Here is a 19,984-nt window from a genome sequence, read left to right on the forward strand (position 1 = left end):
TCTTTATCTTCTCTAAATTTTTTAACTTTTATTACCATTTTTTTAAATCAAAACTCATTCATTTTCCTCCTTTCAATATGGCAAAAACTCAACCGTGTACGATTTTTTTCTACTTTATCCGTACACTCCTATGTATTATTAAACAAATCTCAATACGATCTTTCTAAATTGTATCGTTCTCCTCATCAAACATTATTATTTGTGATACATTAATTCATTTTTAACTTATTTGAATGAGATTTATCTGTGATGAAAGAATTAAGCAGTTGTGTAAATTTGAGAGAGAAGTGAGAAAAAAAGTTATATGTATTTTAACATGTGTTGGAATATATATAACTGTGTTGAAACAGAAATTAAAAATAAAAATTTGATAAAAAGAAAATGGTCATCTCCCCACAAAAACAGCAGCATCCTCTTCTCTTGATGATGAACTACTTCAACCCCAACAACACTTTCAAACCTCACTCACTTCACTCCTTCTCTCCCTCTTTTTTTCTTCTTCTTCTTCTTCTTCTCTCTTCTCTTCTTTCGACTTTTGCTTCTTCCAATAACCACTTTCTCACTTCAACTCCATACACAAAACATCACATAAACATTTTTCTTATCACCATATTCTTATTATTATTGTAATTATAATTACAATAATAAAAAAACATTTTTGCATATATGCTCGCCAGAGATGCCGACGCCGGTAAGCACCGCGAGGCAGTGTCTCACGGACGAGGCGGCGCGTGCGCTCGACGACGCCGTCACGGTTGCCCGCCGTCGAAGCCACGCCCAGACCACCTCCCTCCACGCCGTCTCCGCGCTTCTCTCACTCCCATCCGCGGCGCTTCGCGACGCCTGCGCTCGCTGCCGGAGCTGCTCCTACTCCCCCCGCCTCCAGTTCCGCGCCCTCGAGCTATCTGTCGGCGTCTCCCTCGACCGCCTTCCCACAATCAAAACTGCTGGCTCCACCGGGGCGGACGGCGGGGCTGGCTACGAGGGTCCCCCTGTTTCGAACTCCCTCATGGCCGCCATAAAGCGCTCACAGGCGAACCAGCGGCGCCACCCGGATAGCTTCCACCTTATGCAGATGATGCAGCAGCAGCAGCATCAGACGTCGTTGCTGAAAGTCGAACTCAAACACTTCATTCTTTCTATTCTCGACGACCCTATCGTGAGTCGCGTCTTCGGCGAAGCTGGTTTCAGAAGCTACGACATCAAGCTCGCGCTTCTTCAACCACCTCCACCTTCAAGGATCTTCTCGCGGTTGACCCCTCCGGTTTTCCTCTGCAACCTCGAACCGGTTCAGAAGACCGGTTCTCGGCTGGACGAGAATTGCCGCAGAATCGTGGAGGTGGTGACGAGGAAGAGCAAAAGGAATCCTCTTTTGATGGGGGTGTACGCGAAAAGCGCTCTGAAGAGCTTCATCGAATGCGTGGAAGCTCGTAAAGGTGGGATATTGCCCTGTGAGCTGAATGGGTTGAGTGTGGTTTCGGTGGAGAAGGAGATTGGGGAGTTCTTGAGGGAAGGTGGGAATGGAGGGAAGATTTTCGAGGAAGTGGGTCGTTTGGTGGAGCAGTGTTCTGGTGCTGGGGTTGTGGTGTGTTTTGGGGAGATTGAGCTTTTTGTCGGGGGGAATGAGGGTGTTGCGTTTGTGGTTTCGCAGTTGACGAGGTTGTTGGGTGTTCATGTTGGGAAGGTGTGGTTGGTGGGCGTGGCGGGAACCTCGGAGGCCTATTCTAAGTTCCTGAGGTTGTTCCCTACAGTGGACAAAGATTGGGATCTGCATCTCCTGACCATGACCTCTGCCACCCCTTTCATGGAAGGACTCTACCCCAAGTCCAGGTGGGTTTGTTCTCACTTTCTCCTTTCTTTATTATTGCTTCCTTTTCCTTCCTTCTTTCCCCTTTCTTGTACTCTCTTCACTTCAAAATTGGAACTTTTCTGTACTATTTATTTAGTATATTTTGGTTTGTGGCTAGTAAATAACAATAATAGAAAATAATATAAATATATATATTATATGAAAAGGTAGTGGTGTGTTAGATGTGTGTGTTCAGGGGTAACATGGTTTTTCTTCTGAGGAAAAAGTTGACGACAAACAAATGATCATGTGTAAATGGAAGGTTTCTGACTAGTCTGCTTGTGTTGAAATCTTTCACTCCCTTCTTGACTCAAATTTTATGATCCCATTGGTTTCCTGCTTTTAGTTTCTTCCCTTTCTTTGTCTTCCTTTAATCTGTCACTGTTAAACTTGTTTTTGTTTGGTTACAGCGGAAACACAAAGGTAGTTTTTTTTTTTAATGTTATTATAATTATAATTAAATTTGAATCTACCTCACTGGTACGTTTAAGCAAGAAATTATTAACTGTGATAGAGTTTTTTAATTTAGGAGAAAATTTTCAAATTTTTTTACTGTGGTGAAGTTCATGATTCAATTTGTTTTGTTTTCGTAGAGAAAGTGATTCTTGAGTCCCAATAGATTTGGTGTGTGGTGTACTACTACTTATTTGGGGAAGGAGTGAATCTGAATCCTGAAAGTTTTCCTTTAATTTGTGGGGTTTTGGCCAATTACGTTCACACAATCTGGAATGGTCGCATTCAGTCTTCATTAGCATGATCTACATCTTGGCATGTAGAGAATCTGCAGAGATTTATTCATGTAGGCTTGCGCAGTAATAAATGTTATTTCTACAAGGCAGGCTTTTCGCCTGAAAGCTGTAATAAATGCTTCTTCTTTTTCAGTTTTTCTGCACCCCTGGCCCACGGGCCCCTCCACTGCTTTGGGTTATGTTGTGAACATATTTAGACTCCCTGAATGATACCTTAAAGAGGGCCTTTTATAGAGCCCATCAAACTACATAGCCCCCTGGGATGAATATATAGGTTGTTGCATTCTACAGTTCAAAAGTATTTTTACCCTCACCCTTTTCAATGTAAACTGGGTATGTCAGAATGTAAAGACTTCATTCTCTCTCCTATAAATTTTCGCGTTGAATCTAGTTAGTAAGATACTAATGTTCTTCATATTGATGCAACGATCTTGTTGGTAGATTATATTTAATTACTTATATAAGTCTTTTTTTCTTTTTCTGAACCTTGAGATTTGTTGGGATTCTGGTGAGCATTTGTGACCTAACTCACATGTGTTTTTTTCTTGGTGGGAGATGTGATGATGCTTTAGAAGTCTATCTCATCATGTCCAATGTAGCTTCTGACAGTTCTGTGCCTATTGGATATAAAAGTTCACACATTTGATGGTAAACTTGCAGCTTGATGGGGTCCTTTGTGCCATTTGGCGGGTTCTTTTCTACAACTTCTGAGTTGAAAAATCCCGTTAGCTGTACGAATGCATCATCTTTAACACGGTGTGACACATGCAATGAAAAGTGTGAACAAGAAGTTGCTGATATTTTGAATGTAGGTCCTGCAACTTCAGCATCTGGTTACTCAACTAGCTTGCCTTGGTTACAAAAGGTTAATGTGGAGACAGATATGGCAAAGGTGTGTGTTATGATCACCTAATCTTGTTTTCCCTTCTTCAATGCATGAAGAGATATTCACATGCTCACACTCACACACATACTTGCAACATCTTGGGAGAATTGCTCTGCCGAACTGACCCACTAAAATAATTTACAAGTACGGAATGATAATAAATGTACATCCCTACCATCGTGAAAAAAGAACACATTTTTCTGGCATAAAGACAACAAGGTCGCAGTATAGTGTTCTAAGTGTAGCGAACTATAAGATAGTAGAAAATTTTACTCTATCTTTATACCGGAAAAAAAGCACTACATATTGAGGACTAAATTGGGGGCTCTCTATATAACATTGTATTTTCTCGTGTCAGCACATGTGATTATTCATATTCCTTCATGTTCATATACTTCTCTTTCTATTAAAATTCTTGGGTACACCGTTGTCTGTGGTCTTGTTTTGCATCAGTTTGTGACTGTATTTATTTAAGAACGAACTTCATCATCCAGTGCAGACTAATGAAGAAAACACCAGTCTGAATGGGAAGATCTTCGGATTGCAGAGGAAATGGGGTGATATTTGCCAACGTCTTCATCAAAACCGATCATTACCTGAATTTGATATTTCTAAAACAAGGTTCCAAGTTCCTTCCCTTGAGGGTTTTCAATTTGGTCCAGGAAGTAGTAGCAAAGGTCCACCCCATAGCGAAATCCAATATTCTCAAAGTGCATTTCCATTTAAACAGATATTACCAGTTTCAGTACCACCTTTTGACACTGTTACCATCACTGATGAAGCAGATCACATGGCAAAAGTTTCTAAGAGTGATATGCACAGTACTTGGGTTTCTCCTTCCCCTAAGGCCAATTTGAGCCTACTTGATCACACACCATCTTCATCCTTGACTCCAGTGACCACTGATTTGGGATTGGGAACGATATATAAATCAGCCACTCATGAGCCAGACACCCCAAAACTAAGTGATCACAAGAAGCATCTTCACAACCTGCCAGATTCCCTTTCAAGTGATTTTAATCCTATGAATGAGTGTACTTCACACCAAATTGCTAGATCTTCTTCATGCTCCGGGCCAAATCTAGAAGGGCATTTTGAAACAGTAGATTTCAAGTCACTGTACCATCTTCTCACTGAAAAGGTTGGGTGGCAGGATGAGGCCATATATGCTATCAATCAGACTGTGTCACGGTGTAGATCTGGTGCTGGAAAGCGTAGTAGTGGCTCACATGTTAGAGCAGACACATGGCTTGCATTCCTTGGACCTGATAGAGTTGGGAAAAGAAAACTTGCTTCAGCACTGGCTGAGATTTTATTTGGAAACAAACAAAGCCTAATTGCTGTGGATTTGAGCTCTCAAGACAAGTGTTACCAATCAAACTCAGTTTTTGAATTCCAAGATTCATATTGTCATGATGTGCTTATGAGGAAGACAGTTGTGGACTATATTGCTTGGGAATTGAGTAAAAGGCCACACTCAGTTGTTTTTCTTGATAATGTAGATCAAGCAGATTTTCTTGTGCAGAATAGTTTGTTCCAAGCAATAAGAACAGGTAAATTCTCGTACTCGCATGGTAGGGAAATCAGCATCAACAATGCAATATTTATTGTAGCCTCTGGTGTGTTTAAAAAAGGCATTGGCTCTTTGAATATGGAGGAGGATCCTAAGATGTTCCCAGAGGAAAGAATCCTAGAAGCTAAAAGATGTCAAATGCAATTATCACTTGGACATTCTTCCCAGGATGCCAAAAGAAGTGGTTGCACTAATGTGAAGGTTGCTCAAAGAAAAGGGACCTCCAAAACAACAATCCTGAATAAAAGAAAGCTAGTAGAAAGTGGTGATTCTGAAGAGAGAGCATCATGCAAGACACTGAAGCAGGTGATGGAGTCATCAAGGTCCTATCTGGATCTTAACATACCTCTGGAGGAGGTTGAAGTGGACAACAATTGCAGTGATTATGAAAGTGAGTCCTACATAGTTGAAAAAAACCCTGGAGCCTGGTTAAATGACTTGTGTGATCAAGTTGATGAAAGAGTTGTTTTTAAGCCATTCAATTTTGATTCTCTTGCTGAGGAAGTAATAAAAAGCATTGACATACAATTTCAAAAGACGTTTGGGTCAGAATTTGTGCTGGAAATTGAGTATGAGGTGATGACACAGATTCTTGGAGCTGCATGGTTATCTGACAAGAAAAAAGCATTGGAAGATTGGGTTGAACATGTTCTTGGCAGAAGCTTTGGTGAAGCTCAACACAAGTACCACTTTGCAGCAGAATATGTGGTGAAACTGGTTAACTGCGAAAGATTTTTTTTGGAAGATCAATCTCCTGGAGTATGCCTTCCAGCTAGAATTAACTTGAACTGAATTCTTGAACTGAATTTTTGCTCACTATGTATTTTGTAATTACATGTAAAATGTAGCTTTTAGGATATAGCATTTGGTAGTCAGTAGCATTTTTCGGCTAATCATCCCACAATTTTTTCTTTTTGTGGTGATCGTTGTGATGCAATTCCTATGGTAAAAAAATGTGTATCTTCACAAGGTTTTTCTTGCTTACCCCAATTTCTTTCTGCACTGATTTTTCTTAATTATTAAGATAAATAAATTGATTTATTTCTATAATGAATATTGTAATATCCCAAAAGTATAGTGATAAATTATGCTTAAGGGTTCTTACATTTACAATAAAATAAAACAGTTACAGAAAATAAAGCTAATTATCCTAAAATAATCATAAATTAAAACTTTACAGAAATCTATACTAATACAAATCATAAAAGCAAACCGGTCGGTCATACAAGAGATGTATCAACCGAACGGTCCTACAACAGTGTATTACACCGAACGGTCCTATACTAAAAGCAAAAACGAATACAAGACTGAACGGTCTTACTCTTAGCGAAAAACCTTCCTCTCCTGTCAGCGCATGCTGCAGAATATCTTCTGCACACCCTTTTCACACTCAAAGGGTGATCATTGCAATAACAAGGACGACCGAACGGACAACACAGGAAAATAAGGATAAGCTAGTGTAATTTAATTAACTCTGTAAACATTCATTTCATACAAACACATAAAACAATCATACTTTTGCATAAATCACACCAACATTTTATAACCGACCACGTTCACTTTGATTGTCCAGACTGTATGAATTATGTAGCTATTACGTTCTTGCACTCGTGGAAAGGTAATCTGGAAAATCATCAGAATTACCATAGCTGAAAACCCAAGCCGCCACATGAGGTTAGCCCTTCATCCCTCACTGTAGCTGGAAACCCAAGTTTACACATGAGTTTAGTCCGATAGCTGGAACCCCAAGCTATACGCAACCAGGCCTCCTGCTATTCTCACCACATACGTCACCATTCTCTACTTGAGACTCGGTGACTATTAGAATGTCAAGATGAACGACAGCCTAGTCTGACCATATTCATACTTTACAATTCTATAACCATTTCTGAGATATTCCTCCTTGGAACACTCGTTCATATCCATATAATACAATCACATCATACTATAATGCCATCATACTTTTTCATATCAATACTATTCCATTCATATCACATTTTAAATACCATACCTCATTAACAACATATTTCCTCATCTATAACACCTTTAAATAACTTCAAATCGAACAGTAAAACAAACATCACCCTTGAGCACAACCGAACGGAAATATCAACACTTATTATGAACAAAACCGGATGGTAGAACAACCCCCATATGCGAACATGACCGAACGGGATATTGTTCCCTAAAGGTGAACATGACCGAACGGTCATGTAAAGAGTGAAACTCAAGCATGAGTCGAACACTATGCTTAATCCGAGTACTATTGAATTAGACCGAACACTTCTTGATTAATGCCGACCACTATTAGACCATACCGAACACTATTATCTTAGACTAGTCACTATAGACTTAGGCTTAGGCCGAACACTTAGGGCTTATGTCGAACGTTATAACCAGGCTAAACACTTTAGTTGAACCAAATACTTATTGTGAGAGATAACATTTTCTCATTATTCAAAGACTATAACCGAACTGTATTTACTAGATAGAATCCAAAGAATTGTCTGAATACTATAGAACATCTATAATTGGACATAATCAAATACTAAAGCTTATAATCAAAATCTAAGAGCTTAAACCGAATACTACGAGCTTAGAGCGGACACTCTTAGTTTTCAATTTCAATTACATAATTTTGGTAATATGATGAGACCGAGTGCTTAGTGCATCACCGAGCACTACTGAAACTGAGTGCTGGCATCTGGCTGAGCACTACCGAGACCGAGTGTTGGCATCTGGCCGAGCACTACCAAGACCGAGTGCTAGAATCTGGCCGAGCACTACCAAGACCGAGCGGTCACTAACAGTTACAGTATATGACAGATTGAACGCTATATTAAATTATAAATCAACACTAGACCGAGTGGTCATTAACTGAGAATCCACAATAGCAGAACTCAGTTAAGACCGATCACTAGAGAAAAGTCGAACGGTCAATTGAAGACCTTCAACAAACTACAAAATTCTGCAGAATAACTGCAAAATTATGATCACCACCAAACCTTACCAATTTCACTCGGCCACTGAACCATAATCATACATAAACTCCAAACCTCATGAGCATAGCATATAACAGTCCACACCCAAAATCACCAAACATCAAACAATTCAATTTCACATACATGCAACATCATCAAACAATAGTTTCATACATCAAAACTAAGTAATTAAATTAGTTAGCTTCCCTTACCTCTTTGACCGAACCGAACAACTATTATTATTTTCCAAACTTTGCTTCCTTACCAAAAAATCCCAAGAACACCTATATTTCACCAATTGGTGAAGAAAACCAACCCAAATTACCAGAAAAGTGATCAGAAATAAGAAGCTGATGAACATATGCAACCAAAAACTTGGCTTGCATGTGTCCAAAAATAGAATTTCTAAGAACAAGAAGGACATACCAGCTTAAACAACCACTTGATCGGTGAAAAGAGAATTCTTGCCACTAACCAAGCTCAGACACAATCTGATTAATGATCAGATGAAGGAGAAAGTGAGAATTTTCAGAGAAAAGAAAGGAAATTTTAGAGAGAAGTTAGACAGAAGGAAGAGAAAAGAAAAGGCTGGAGTTTTAGAAAGATACAGATTTTGTTTCTCCCTTCTGAGAGAGAAATACAAATCTGAAAGTTTTTAATAAATCAACGAGGACAATTATAAAAAAGAATATAAGAGTAATTAATTATTAAAGTTATTTTTATAAAATTTTACATTCAGTATTTTAATTTTAAGATTCATTTTCATTCTTCTTCTTTTTTAATCAAACAACCAAAAATAATATAGTGCTAAAAAACTTCAATTGTTTTTTAATCTTAATTTTCAATATAGTTATGATTATTTTTATTTGAACGAGTTTCATAGTAAAAGATCAATCAATTCAATAATATAATATTCATGTTTTATGTCATTTGAAAAGTTCAAAATTGTTTAAGCAGAACATTTTGAAAGAAATATAAGATCCAAATATATGACTCTTAAAATAGAGATATTCTATAAAAATAAATTATTCGTATTGTGGATGCAAAGTTATTAAAATTTTCATCACTAACAATTCATTCCGCTTATGCATATAAAACAATATTTAACTAAATTTAGTATATATTTATTTTATTTAAAAATTGGCATAAAATATCTCAACTAAAGATTAAAATGAATAATAAAATATAAAGTAGTGTAACAATTTATGGGGCGTACTGAAAAACATTGATGAATTTCTAGGCTAGAAGAAAAAGTTGATTGAACAATTTAAAATACAAAACTTAGCATAAAGAATTGTTACAAATTATAAAATATTGCTTCCAAAAATAAATATCCAATTTATCAAGACCAATAAAGTTAGAGAATTTTAATAAATACTACTACATATTATATTATATTTTAATAAACTCGTATGATTAAACTATTTAAGTAAGGATTATTTATATATAATGACATTATTTTATTCTAAGAAATAACTTTTCTCAACAAATGAGAGTATGAGATATATTGTTAATATCTCAATAAAACATTTAATTTGTGAAAAAAGAGTGATGTTTTTATTAATAGGGTTCACAATAAATAACAATGAAAAATTTAGAAATTAATACATTTAAAAGTAATAATATACTTTTTATATAACTAGAGAAATATAGTACAACCATTAATTACTGGGTCTTGTTCCCTCCACCACTCCAAGTGCTCCTGCACCTCCTCACTATTTTTTTTTATTCCAAAAATACTTTATACTTCCCCACTATTTTCTTTTATTTCAAAAATACCCTACACCTCCCCATTATATTCAACAATATTTTTCTTTCTCTCTCCACATTAATGGAGCATTCACATGACTCAGATTTAAACTTGTGATATATTGCAAAAATTTATTTACACTTTCCCTTAAATAAGTTTGATTCAATCTTATTTTCACTATTTAATATTTTTTTTTCTTCAAATTACTTAATAAATGGTAAAATTTTGTTCTAAGTTTCTAGAAAAATGTTCATATATATGTGTGTTTTTATTTTACATTTAATATCTATAATTTTTAGCATTATATTATGTTTTAACTTACCGACATGTTTGACTCAAATAACTTGAATAAAGTATTTAATTTATTAGATAAATAATATAAAAATATTATTAAATACTTAAAATATAAAAGAAAAGTTATTTGTTAAAGATTTGGAATTTATTTAGTTATTTTGTCATTATAAAGTTAGTATATAATAATAATAATAATATATTATTTACTATTAATATTATTATGTTTATTATTTTGTATTTGCATCTAACTTTTAAGTTTATAAAATGGAAGTGGTAGAAGCACTAATATTGAAGTTTCCTCTTAATTTTATATTTTGTAATATGCTCCATTAATGCAGAGAGAGAAAGAGAAATATTGTTCATGATAGTGAGGAGGTGTAGGATATTTTTGGAATAAAAGAAAATAGTGAGGAGGTGTAGAATATTTTTGAAATAAAAAAAAATAGTAAGAAGGTGCAGAAGCACTTGTGGTGGTGGAGGGAGCAACACCCTTAGTTACTTATATAACCAAAACCCATTCATCACTCAACCCAAAACCCTACCGTGTACCTACTAAATAGGCCCAAGTTAAAAAAAATATATTTCGTTTTACACTTTTAATGGTATACCCCCATAATTTCTAACTGCACCCTTAAAATTTTCAAAACCTTTTGTAACGTTGATTTTGAGATTAGCTGTTTCAAGAATCTTTTAGAATGAACTTAATGAATTTTTCGAAAACAATTTCTGAAACAGAATTTTTAGAAGATAATTTCTTGAGTTGCCGTATAACATAGTAGTTCATTTTGACGGTCAAGATTTCCTTTTATAAATTTATGATTAGATTCTCATAGTTTGAATTAACAATTTTATGTTTTGAGTTACTTTAACAACAATTTAATTCTAACTTTGATAACTTTTGGATTGAGTTTAAAGTTTTACGATATATTCTTGAGATAATATTTTTTTATTTTCACAGCTTGAATTTACATTTACTAAGAAATATAAGTTTACAAGTTTTGTATTTGAAATAAGGTGTGAAATACCATAAATAAATATTAAAATATTTAAATAATGAATAATGGCTTCATTAGGTGAATCTATTAGAAAAAATATTAAAATAATAATATTATAATAATATAATCTTTTTATATGATGGTAAAAGGAGAAGTGAAATCATGAGAGCTTTTGATAGTTGGGTCCATAAATCTTTTTTTTCTTATTCTCTTCTATTTCTATTTTCTTTCTAAAAAAATTAAATCTATGTTTGAACAAGATTTTAAAGTAATGAGAAATTATTCAATCAATTGAGTAGTGTTTATTGGATAAGTTATTTTGAGATAAAGGAAACTATCTATTTATTATTTTATATTTATTTATCTATATCTATTTATTTATTTATTTATTTTGATGTTTTTTATTTTTATTTTATTTATTTACTTATTATTATTTTATTAGTGAGATGTTGATAATTATATTTTATTTATTTATTTATTTTATTAGTGAGATATTTATAATATCATTTTTATTTATTTATTATTATTTTATTAGTGAAGTGTTGATAATATTATTTTTATTATTTTTATTTTATTAGTGATGTATTTATAACCTTATTCTTATTTAGTTATTGTTTTTATTTTATTAGTAAGTGAAGTGTTTATTAATTAGATATTAATTTTTTTTAACCTTATTTTTATTTATTTCTTATTATTATTTTCATTTATTGAGTGAGGTATTCATTACCTTATTTTCATTTATTTATATTTATATTTAATTTTCATTTATTTATATTTATATTTATATTTAATTTATTTAGAGAAGTATTCATAACTTCATTTTTATTTATATTTAATTTTCTTTATATTTAATTTATTTAGTGTAATCTCATTTTATTCATATTTATTATTCTGCTTATTTAATTTATTAAGTGAGGTGTTAATAACCTTATTTTTATTTATATTTATTTTTCTGTTTATTTAGTGAGAGGTTCATAACCTCAACTTTATTTATATTTTTTATTTTATTTATTTAACTTATTTAGTGAAGTGTTTATAATCTTATTTATATTTATATTTATTATTCCTTTTAATTAATTTATATAGTGAGGTATTCATAATTTTATTTTTGTTTATATTTACTATTCTATTTATATAGTTTATTCAAGTGTCCATAACTTCATTTTTATTTATTAGTTTAATTTATTTAAGTGAGGTATTCATGACCTCAATTTTATTTATTATTTGATTTTATTAATTTAGTGAGGTGACTTTAACCTCATTTTTTTATATATCTTGAAGTATACGATGGTTCTAGCTATTTATCTATTTTTTTTTACTTTTAACATTTAATAATTAATATATATATATATATATATATATATAAATGATAAATAAATATTGGATAAATTGTAGTTGGAGGTGTAAACTTTGGGATTTAAATAAAATATATTGTGTATTTAGAACCAACTTTCAAAATTTCAGCTAGATTCGACGGTTATCGAAGTGGGAATCACAAGTTTTTCAAATTGACTCTATGTCAGAAATAAGGTGACGTGCCCAATGTCCCACACCTAGCACCCAACGCAAGTCATTTGAATTTTTCCAAGATTTTAACCCGAGAGTTACGCCTAGTCGTCCTTTGGTGGCGTCCAACGCCAACAAGTCATTGAGCTCACTACCTTCGTAGTTCTCATACTTAAGTTCTTTCCAACACAAGCAAAGTCCGCAGCCATTGTATGATTGGCGTCTAGTGGCATTACGCGTTGGCGATGCACGAAGCTAGATATTTCTCTATAAGTTTTGATTGAGCAATTTGACTTTTCCTAAGTTATTCCACACTTAAATAACTTCATAAAATCACACTATAACTGTATCTTAGCTCCCAAATTTGATCAATTAAAGGTCACATAGAGGAATTCTTATCAATAACAAAACCAAGGTTCTACAAGAATAACATACACTCTCTAATACCAGTTGAATCAAACTCACGTATCTTTAATTAAATCTTACAACACTAACTAGATTACACAATTACCACCACAAGTTCAATGTCAAACCATTTCACTATTTTAAAACCTATTGAGTCCAATTTACTAATTATTGAGACCAATCACACTAGAAGATTATGCTTGCACACATACCACTCGAATGACATGATCAACTTAACCAAACATCACATACAAAGTTTCAACCAACGAATTCAAACCATATAATAAATTCAATTTAACCAAATCATAATTTCATCACAATTGTATATAGAGGCACAACATATATTTAAATAACTCATTTTCCTTATCTATAAAACAACTCTAAAGTTTCTTAATAAACAAAAATGCCTTTAACATCCATAGAATATTCTATCAACACATACAAACATTACAAAAATATCAGATCATACCATTATTGATGATAAAAAGACACGTGCAAAGAAAAGAAGACTCACATGCAGCAAAAATCAGAAATAGATCAAGAAAAAGGATGATACTCAACTTACCCAAACTAAAAAATTGATCGGTTCAAATTAAAGAGTTCGTCGTGAGGATCAATCATACAATTTCGATTTTTCAATTAGATAAACAAATAGTGAAAAAGAGAAGAGAGAAATCAGAAAACACTAAAAGATGATTTTCATAATTTATTTTAAAATATCAATTTCTTGTGACACTTAACATTGTATTTACTATAATTTCAGAAATACAAATTGCATTATATATAAATTATTTACATTCAAATTCTATTTATTTTTTATTTTTTTAAATAAAATAATTAAAATAGTTTTCATTTCAATTTTATTATTTATATAAAATAATTTAACTTTCTTTCAATTTCACTTCAAAAATATTTTTTAAAATATAACATTTTAAAATTATACTTTATAAAAAAATATTAGTCGAATTTAAATAATAAAATAACATTTTTACATTTAATTTTTAAATTAAATGTATCAAAATATGGATACAGAGAAAGTGACTAATTGTGAAATTTTATTTTTTTAAGTAAATTTTAAGTTTTATTATTTTATTTTTGAAATACCTTCTACAAATTTTTAATTTTATTTTTATTTTTTAATTAAACAATTCTTTTTATGCTAACCAATTTCAAATTTATTAAATAAATAAATTACTCTCTTATCAAAACACACCATAAAAAGAAAATAAAAGGACTCTCTGGCTCTCACTCTCGTCTTCTCTTCTTTTCTTTCGATGCTTGTTTTTATTATTTTTGAATGTTGTGAACATGACCAACAAATGTGGCCATTGCAGCTGAAACCATGGTTTTGTGAACACATTTTAAAAACCATGTTTCTAAATATATGAAAATAAAGTACTCTACAACTTTAAAATTAAGAACTCGCATGAAATATTATTGTTGTAATATGTTATGATGTGAACTTACAATTTGATAAATACTACTCAAACTTTTTTTTAGGTTAATCTTAATGAATTTAGTATAAACAACAAATCCCATAACTTCTTTTGGTGCATATATTTAGTTCCTTATGAAACTAAACAATGCCATTCCTATACTTACTTAATGAGACTATGGTGTATAGACTTGAAGCCTCACCCAACAGCAGCATGTTGTTCATGACATCATACAACATTTGGTGAAAAACAGCCCATGTTCTTCACCATAATCACTGCACCACTACCTCTCATTTCTATATCTATGTTACCTTGCCACTCAACTTAATTCTTAGTAGTAGTACTCTTGCTAGTGGAACAAAGTCAATTATTAGATTTTGACATTATATACCATATGTTTTGATACAAACATTTGCAAAGAAAAAAATAATAAGGAAATTGTATTTTGTTCGCTTTCACAAACTTATTGAAAAAGTTTGAAATATGAAACAATAATAATATTTTGCCACAGTTTTGTTTTTTAACATTCATTTGACACAGTGTGAGACTCGTCTTTGCTGAATTTCCATACCATCATAGTGTCTAATTTTAAAATTTAATGACATCTGATGTGTCAAACGAGTGTTTTTACCACTTTGACATATTAAAGTATGACTACTCAATACGAAAATATCTTAATAACGAGTGATTTAATAATTGTGGAACGATAATGAATGATAAAATAAATCCAACAAAATAACAATTTTATTAAGATATATTTTATATCACTCTAATATTATTTTAAAAAATAGATTTAAGTTTAAGTTAATCTAAAAACATTACTCTATAAAATAAAATTTACCTCTACTTTTATACATACAAATAATATTTTCTAGCATAAGTGTTGGTTGGTTTTAGTTGTTTTTCTTTTTTATAGAAGCATTAACTTTATAGAGCTACAAAGGGAAAGTGGGGTAGCCAAGATTTTCTCCAACCAGAGATAATGGGTAAGTGGTCACAATTTTACCAGGAACTGAGCTGATACAAATTATCAACATTTATTTTTCTATTTCTTATATACCAAATAAACATAGAGACACTGACAGCATGTTCAACCCCTCCAAGGATATATCCTTAATTAGTTCTCAACCTGTGATCTTTGTTTCAGCCAAATTTGCAACAATGTGTCATTAACTACACCCTGACAACTAGGCCATTCCTAAAAGTAATTAGCAAAATTAGCCTTTAGAGGACAAACTACAAGCATAGTGGTATATGTTTTTGTGCCAATTCCCAAACTCAATCTTTAAATACTTTTGGAACCTTTTATCTCTAAAAAAAATGAACTAATTAGTCCTTCACACACACAAAAAAGACTTAAAGGATCATTAGTCCTTCATACACACAAAATCAAATGTTATGAATGTACAATACATTTTAATTTGATATTACAACTTAAAGGGTCATTTTGATTTGTAGCACCCAAATGCTTTAAGGTTTATTTCATAATTTTTAAGAACTAAACTAATTTTAAATGTTTTATTTGCATATCAATTAATGAAATTTGATTTGTTAGAGTAACTGTTCTTCTTCACTGATTGTTTACACATAGTTCCTCAAAGTTTTTTACATTATGACCATGAAAGATAAGCCCTTTTCATGCTTTTTCTTAACCATGAGATGAGAAAATATGGAAAGATGTATGGGAAAAAAAACAGAGAGCATTAGTTTCACCTTTAGTGTATTTTTAAAATAGGAATGAAAGAAGAGGAAAATCAGCAGAGTACGTAATAAAATGACAAAAGATACTTGTTTTTGCATATTTTTAAATATTATTATTATCATTATTTTCTATTGAATTAAGAGGAAAAAGTTAACTTTTTTTTCTTATGATGCAATCTAAGAATTATCTCCTCGTCTGATTCTCTTCTCTCCTTCATTCATTTGGATTCTCTTACTGAATAAAACATAACAAAACATATACTTGGTATCCCAACCTTCAGCACTTTGTGTGGTTGAAATAAAAGTGACATTGCTGTAACGTGATTTGTGGCAGATACAGACATGAAGTACCATGTTAGTTACAACATCATCTCACAACCTGTCTTTGTACTGTTGAAACGGCAACGTCAAAAAAGGCTTGGGCTATTTATGAATGGCTCTCCTTTGTTATTTTGCTTTTGAACTATGCTAACATTCTGAACACACCCAATTGGAAAAAATTGTTCATTTACAGTTTCATTTTTCAAGTATAGGACTTTTCTAGAGTGCAAGATCTGCTTTAAGCAGTAAAATTCTCAATAATAGCACTGCTTGAAACAGTTGATAACATAATTTTATCATACATTAACTGCTAATTATTCAATTAGCATTTATTATTCTGTACTTTCTCTTTAAAATCCATTCAATACTCAGAACCAAATCATTAAATAGTTTTAAGTGTGTTCAAATTATAGTTGGCCGAACCATCATGGGAGGATTTTTTAAGGAGCGCAACTCTGACGTATATAACAGAAACGCTTATTGAAGTATATTAATTGATCAGGGTGTTGAGAAACAGATTCATTTCTAACATATCATGCTTTTCAAAGTAAGTGCTTTCTAGCATGTATGGTTTATGAAAGCTTATACATGTTACCTAACAATTGATTTGAGTAGGTAGCACATATATGTTCTTAGTTACATAGGAAATATTTTAGGGAGAAATAGGTCAATTTGGTAGCATCAAAACTTTTTTACTTGGACTTGGTCCAAGAATCTTGGTGGAGCTTGGGATCAGTCTGATAGTACACAATGTCCCCAGTGTCGCTAACGAAGTGATCCTGACTTATGCTTTGTAGCAAGTACTTCAATAGATGAAATGGCAATGGCCCAGATTTCTGAGGCTCACGATAATACTTTCCAAGCACTGATTTTGCTGATTTAGTCTGTGGTGCCAAAACAATAGAAAAAAAAAGGAAGAAAAGGGCATATCAGAACCATAGAAAAAAAGGAAAATATTATTGTGATTATTTAACTGATACTACTTTTGATCTGTATAATGATCTGTGGAGAAAGAAGAGAATACCGCTTCCACCAAATGGTAATGTGGAATTTGAGGGAAAAGGTGATGGATAACATGAGTGCCAATGTCATGGTGAACGTTGTTAATCCAACCATAGTCACGATCTACTGTTGTAAGACCACCCCTTAGATAGCTCCATTCCTGTGAAATTACACAGACAGAGTAACATGATGGATGATGTAATATCTTCTTTTCAAGAATGGCAAAATTGCACATAAATATGTTGATTGTTTAAATGACCATGTGACAAATTGGACCAAAGTGGGTGAAAATAGTGAAAATAGTCAAAGAAAGGTGGTCATAAATCTAATAAATTGAAAGGTAGTTACTTTTGTAATTGTCTTGAAATATTAATGAGATAAATGATGTTTAAGGATGATACCTGGCCCCGGTACCAAGGTAGTTTATGCGTGTAACCATGATGGTGCAAGTAGGTGACGAAATCCAGCCACATGACGAAGATCTACACAAGTTGAAGTAAGTAAATGGTTGGAAATGAGTTAACCAATTAATAGTGAAGAGTGTGACAGAGATAGATTACCAAATAGGGTACCCCATAGAGCTTGAGCATGAAAATTGGACCTATTGTTAGGGAAAGATAGAGAAGCAGAGAAAGCACGATGCCCCAACACAGGGTCGAAGTTACCACGCCTTTTCTCTCACCAGAGGAGAACAAGTTGCTGTAAGGGTTGAAATGAGAACCTTCTTTCCCTGGGCTTCTGTTCCACTGAAATATGGTTCATATCAGAATGAGAGTGAGAGATGGAGAATTCAGAGTTTAAGGTAAGATATATCAGGAATAACAGGAATTAAAAACTAGAATAAAATAATGCTCTCACCAAATAAAAGGGATATGCAAAGATTGGAAAAGGAAAAGAGTATCTCAGCATTCTTGTCATGTTGTCTAGATTCTTGTAAACTTTCTCCGTTAACTGAGGTAAATCAAAAAGACACAACAATCATGAACTGCCTCATGAAGTTCATTCAAATACCTAGATTTTTCCTCTTCCTCCTCTTCTTGTATCGAACCAACAAATCTAATCATTGATGGATACTGAGAAAAGAGAAAAAAGTGGAAACTAAGGAAACTCATACCGGAACCCAGGATTCATCGTTCTCAACATGGCCGTGGTTTTGGTGGTGAGTCCTGTGGCTGATTCTCCTGCAGAATCCATGAGTTGTGAAATGGTTAGGTTGTCAAATCAGAATAAAGATTTAGGAAACAAAAGAAATTCAAGGACAATGTGAACAAGAAAAGTTGCTAAAAGGAACCGACCATCCATTGTATGGTACAAGGATCAAGGAGTGCAAGATGTGGCCCACAAAGCTATTCAACTTGGAACTGTTTGAAAAACTTCCATGCCCGCTGTTCAAAGCATCAACAAATTAGAACTCACCAAGATGAAAAACATGGATTATAATCACGCAAAACTAAGTGAAATAACATAATCAATTCTTATTGAGATACCAATCATGTCCAAGAACAAACAGGGCCCAAAACATTGTGCCTTGTGCAGGCCAATAGAGTGGCCAGAAGAACCAGCTATTGAAGGCAATTGCTGCAGCCGCCAATGCTGTGACCATTGAGACATCCCTGAGAACATAACTGAGAGATCTCAGTGTGCTTTTCTCCCAGCAATGCTTGGGAATTGCTGCTCTGATATCTGCAATCTTAAAGGGTGGTGGAGCACCTGGATCAAAATAAGTTTGATCTCCTTCCCTTGCCCCATTACCAAAATGCTGCAGAGTTTGAGCTTGAACCATTTTTTCTCGATGGTTCTTTCTCTGTTACAATGTTTCTTTGGAGAGGGATCATTTATATACGCACATATATATATATATATATATATATATATATATATATACACATGTCTGTGACCCCATGTGTGATGCTTGAGAAAATTCACCAACATCTACCTCAACACTCATTATATATGTATAAAGTAACCGCAATAAATCATGGTAATATAATAATCTTAATTATAACACAGATTAAATTTATTAATTAATTTAGTTTTGTACCTTTTATTTGTGCTGCTTTCTTGGCTATGTATGAAAATCAGAGAATCTGATACACGGCATCTCAGTGTTTTGGTTTTATCAGGCCAGTGGGTCTGACCGGAAAGGTTTTTATTATACCCAATATAGACACATGCAAAATAAGGAGAAAATGTTTATTATGGCTAAATTTTAGAAATATATTTATTCTTTATTTAACCTGATGAGTTCAAATATACCAAATTACGCAAAAACAATTCTAGGAAATACTAACATTGATGTTATTATTTTATATGGTTAAAATTTTAACAAGTATTTTGATCATTAATTCTCAACAATCTCTTCTAAAGGGATTTGAAATTACTCAAAAGTGAATTATCTTCTCAAAATTTGAATTCCTAAGCCTTTTTTACTATATTTTATTATACTATTATTCTTTTTTTGAGTAATTTTTTTTTTCATTATTAAGTTTTCTATCTCATGACTCTTTGAATATGGTGACATAAGCAAGGTTCATTC

General features: G+C 32.7%; 2 protein-coding genes across 2 annotated transcripts; one reads left to right on the top strand and one right to left on the bottom strand.

Moving 5' to 3' along the window:
- Positions 1 to 294: 294 nt before the first annotated feature.
- Positions 295 to 6,041, top strand: LOC108343130 (protein SMAX1-LIKE 7). The gene is made up of 3 exons (XM_017581208.2): positions 295 to 1,830; positions 3,259 to 3,490; positions 3,984 to 6,041. The coding sequence occupies exons 1-3, from the start codon at positions 680 to 682 to the stop codon at positions 5,847 to 5,849; spliced, it is 3,249 nt and encodes a 1,082-aa protein (XP_017436697.1). The 5' UTR covers positions 295 to 679; the 3' UTR covers positions 5,850 to 6,041.
- A 10,870-nt stretch (positions 6,042 to 16,911) lies between these two features.
- On the bottom strand, positions 16,912 to 19,282 carry LOC108341784 (omega-3 fatty acid desaturase, endoplasmic reticulum). The gene is made up of 8 exons (XM_017579434.2): positions 18,936 to 19,282; positions 18,744 to 18,833; positions 18,563 to 18,629; positions 18,307 to 18,399; positions 18,009 to 18,194; positions 17,850 to 17,930; positions 17,471 to 17,608; positions 16,912 to 17,330 (listed from the first exon to the last, which is right to left on the bottom strand). Exons 1-8 carry the CDS (start codon positions 19,229 to 19,231, stop codon positions 17,139 to 17,141), a joined length of 1,143 nt encoding a protein of 380 aa, XP_017434923.2. The 5' UTR covers positions 19,232 to 19,282; the 3' UTR covers positions 16,912 to 17,138.
- Positions 19,283 to 19,984: the final 702 nt, after the last annotated feature.

Source organism: Vigna angularis, chromosome 6 (assembly GCF_016808095.1).
Source record: "Vigna angularis cultivar LongXiaoDou No.4 chromosome 6, ASM1680809v1, whole genome shotgun sequence".
Classification (NCBI taxonomy): domain Eukaryota; kingdom Viridiplantae; phylum Streptophyta; class Magnoliopsida; order Fabales; family Fabaceae; genus Vigna; species Vigna angularis.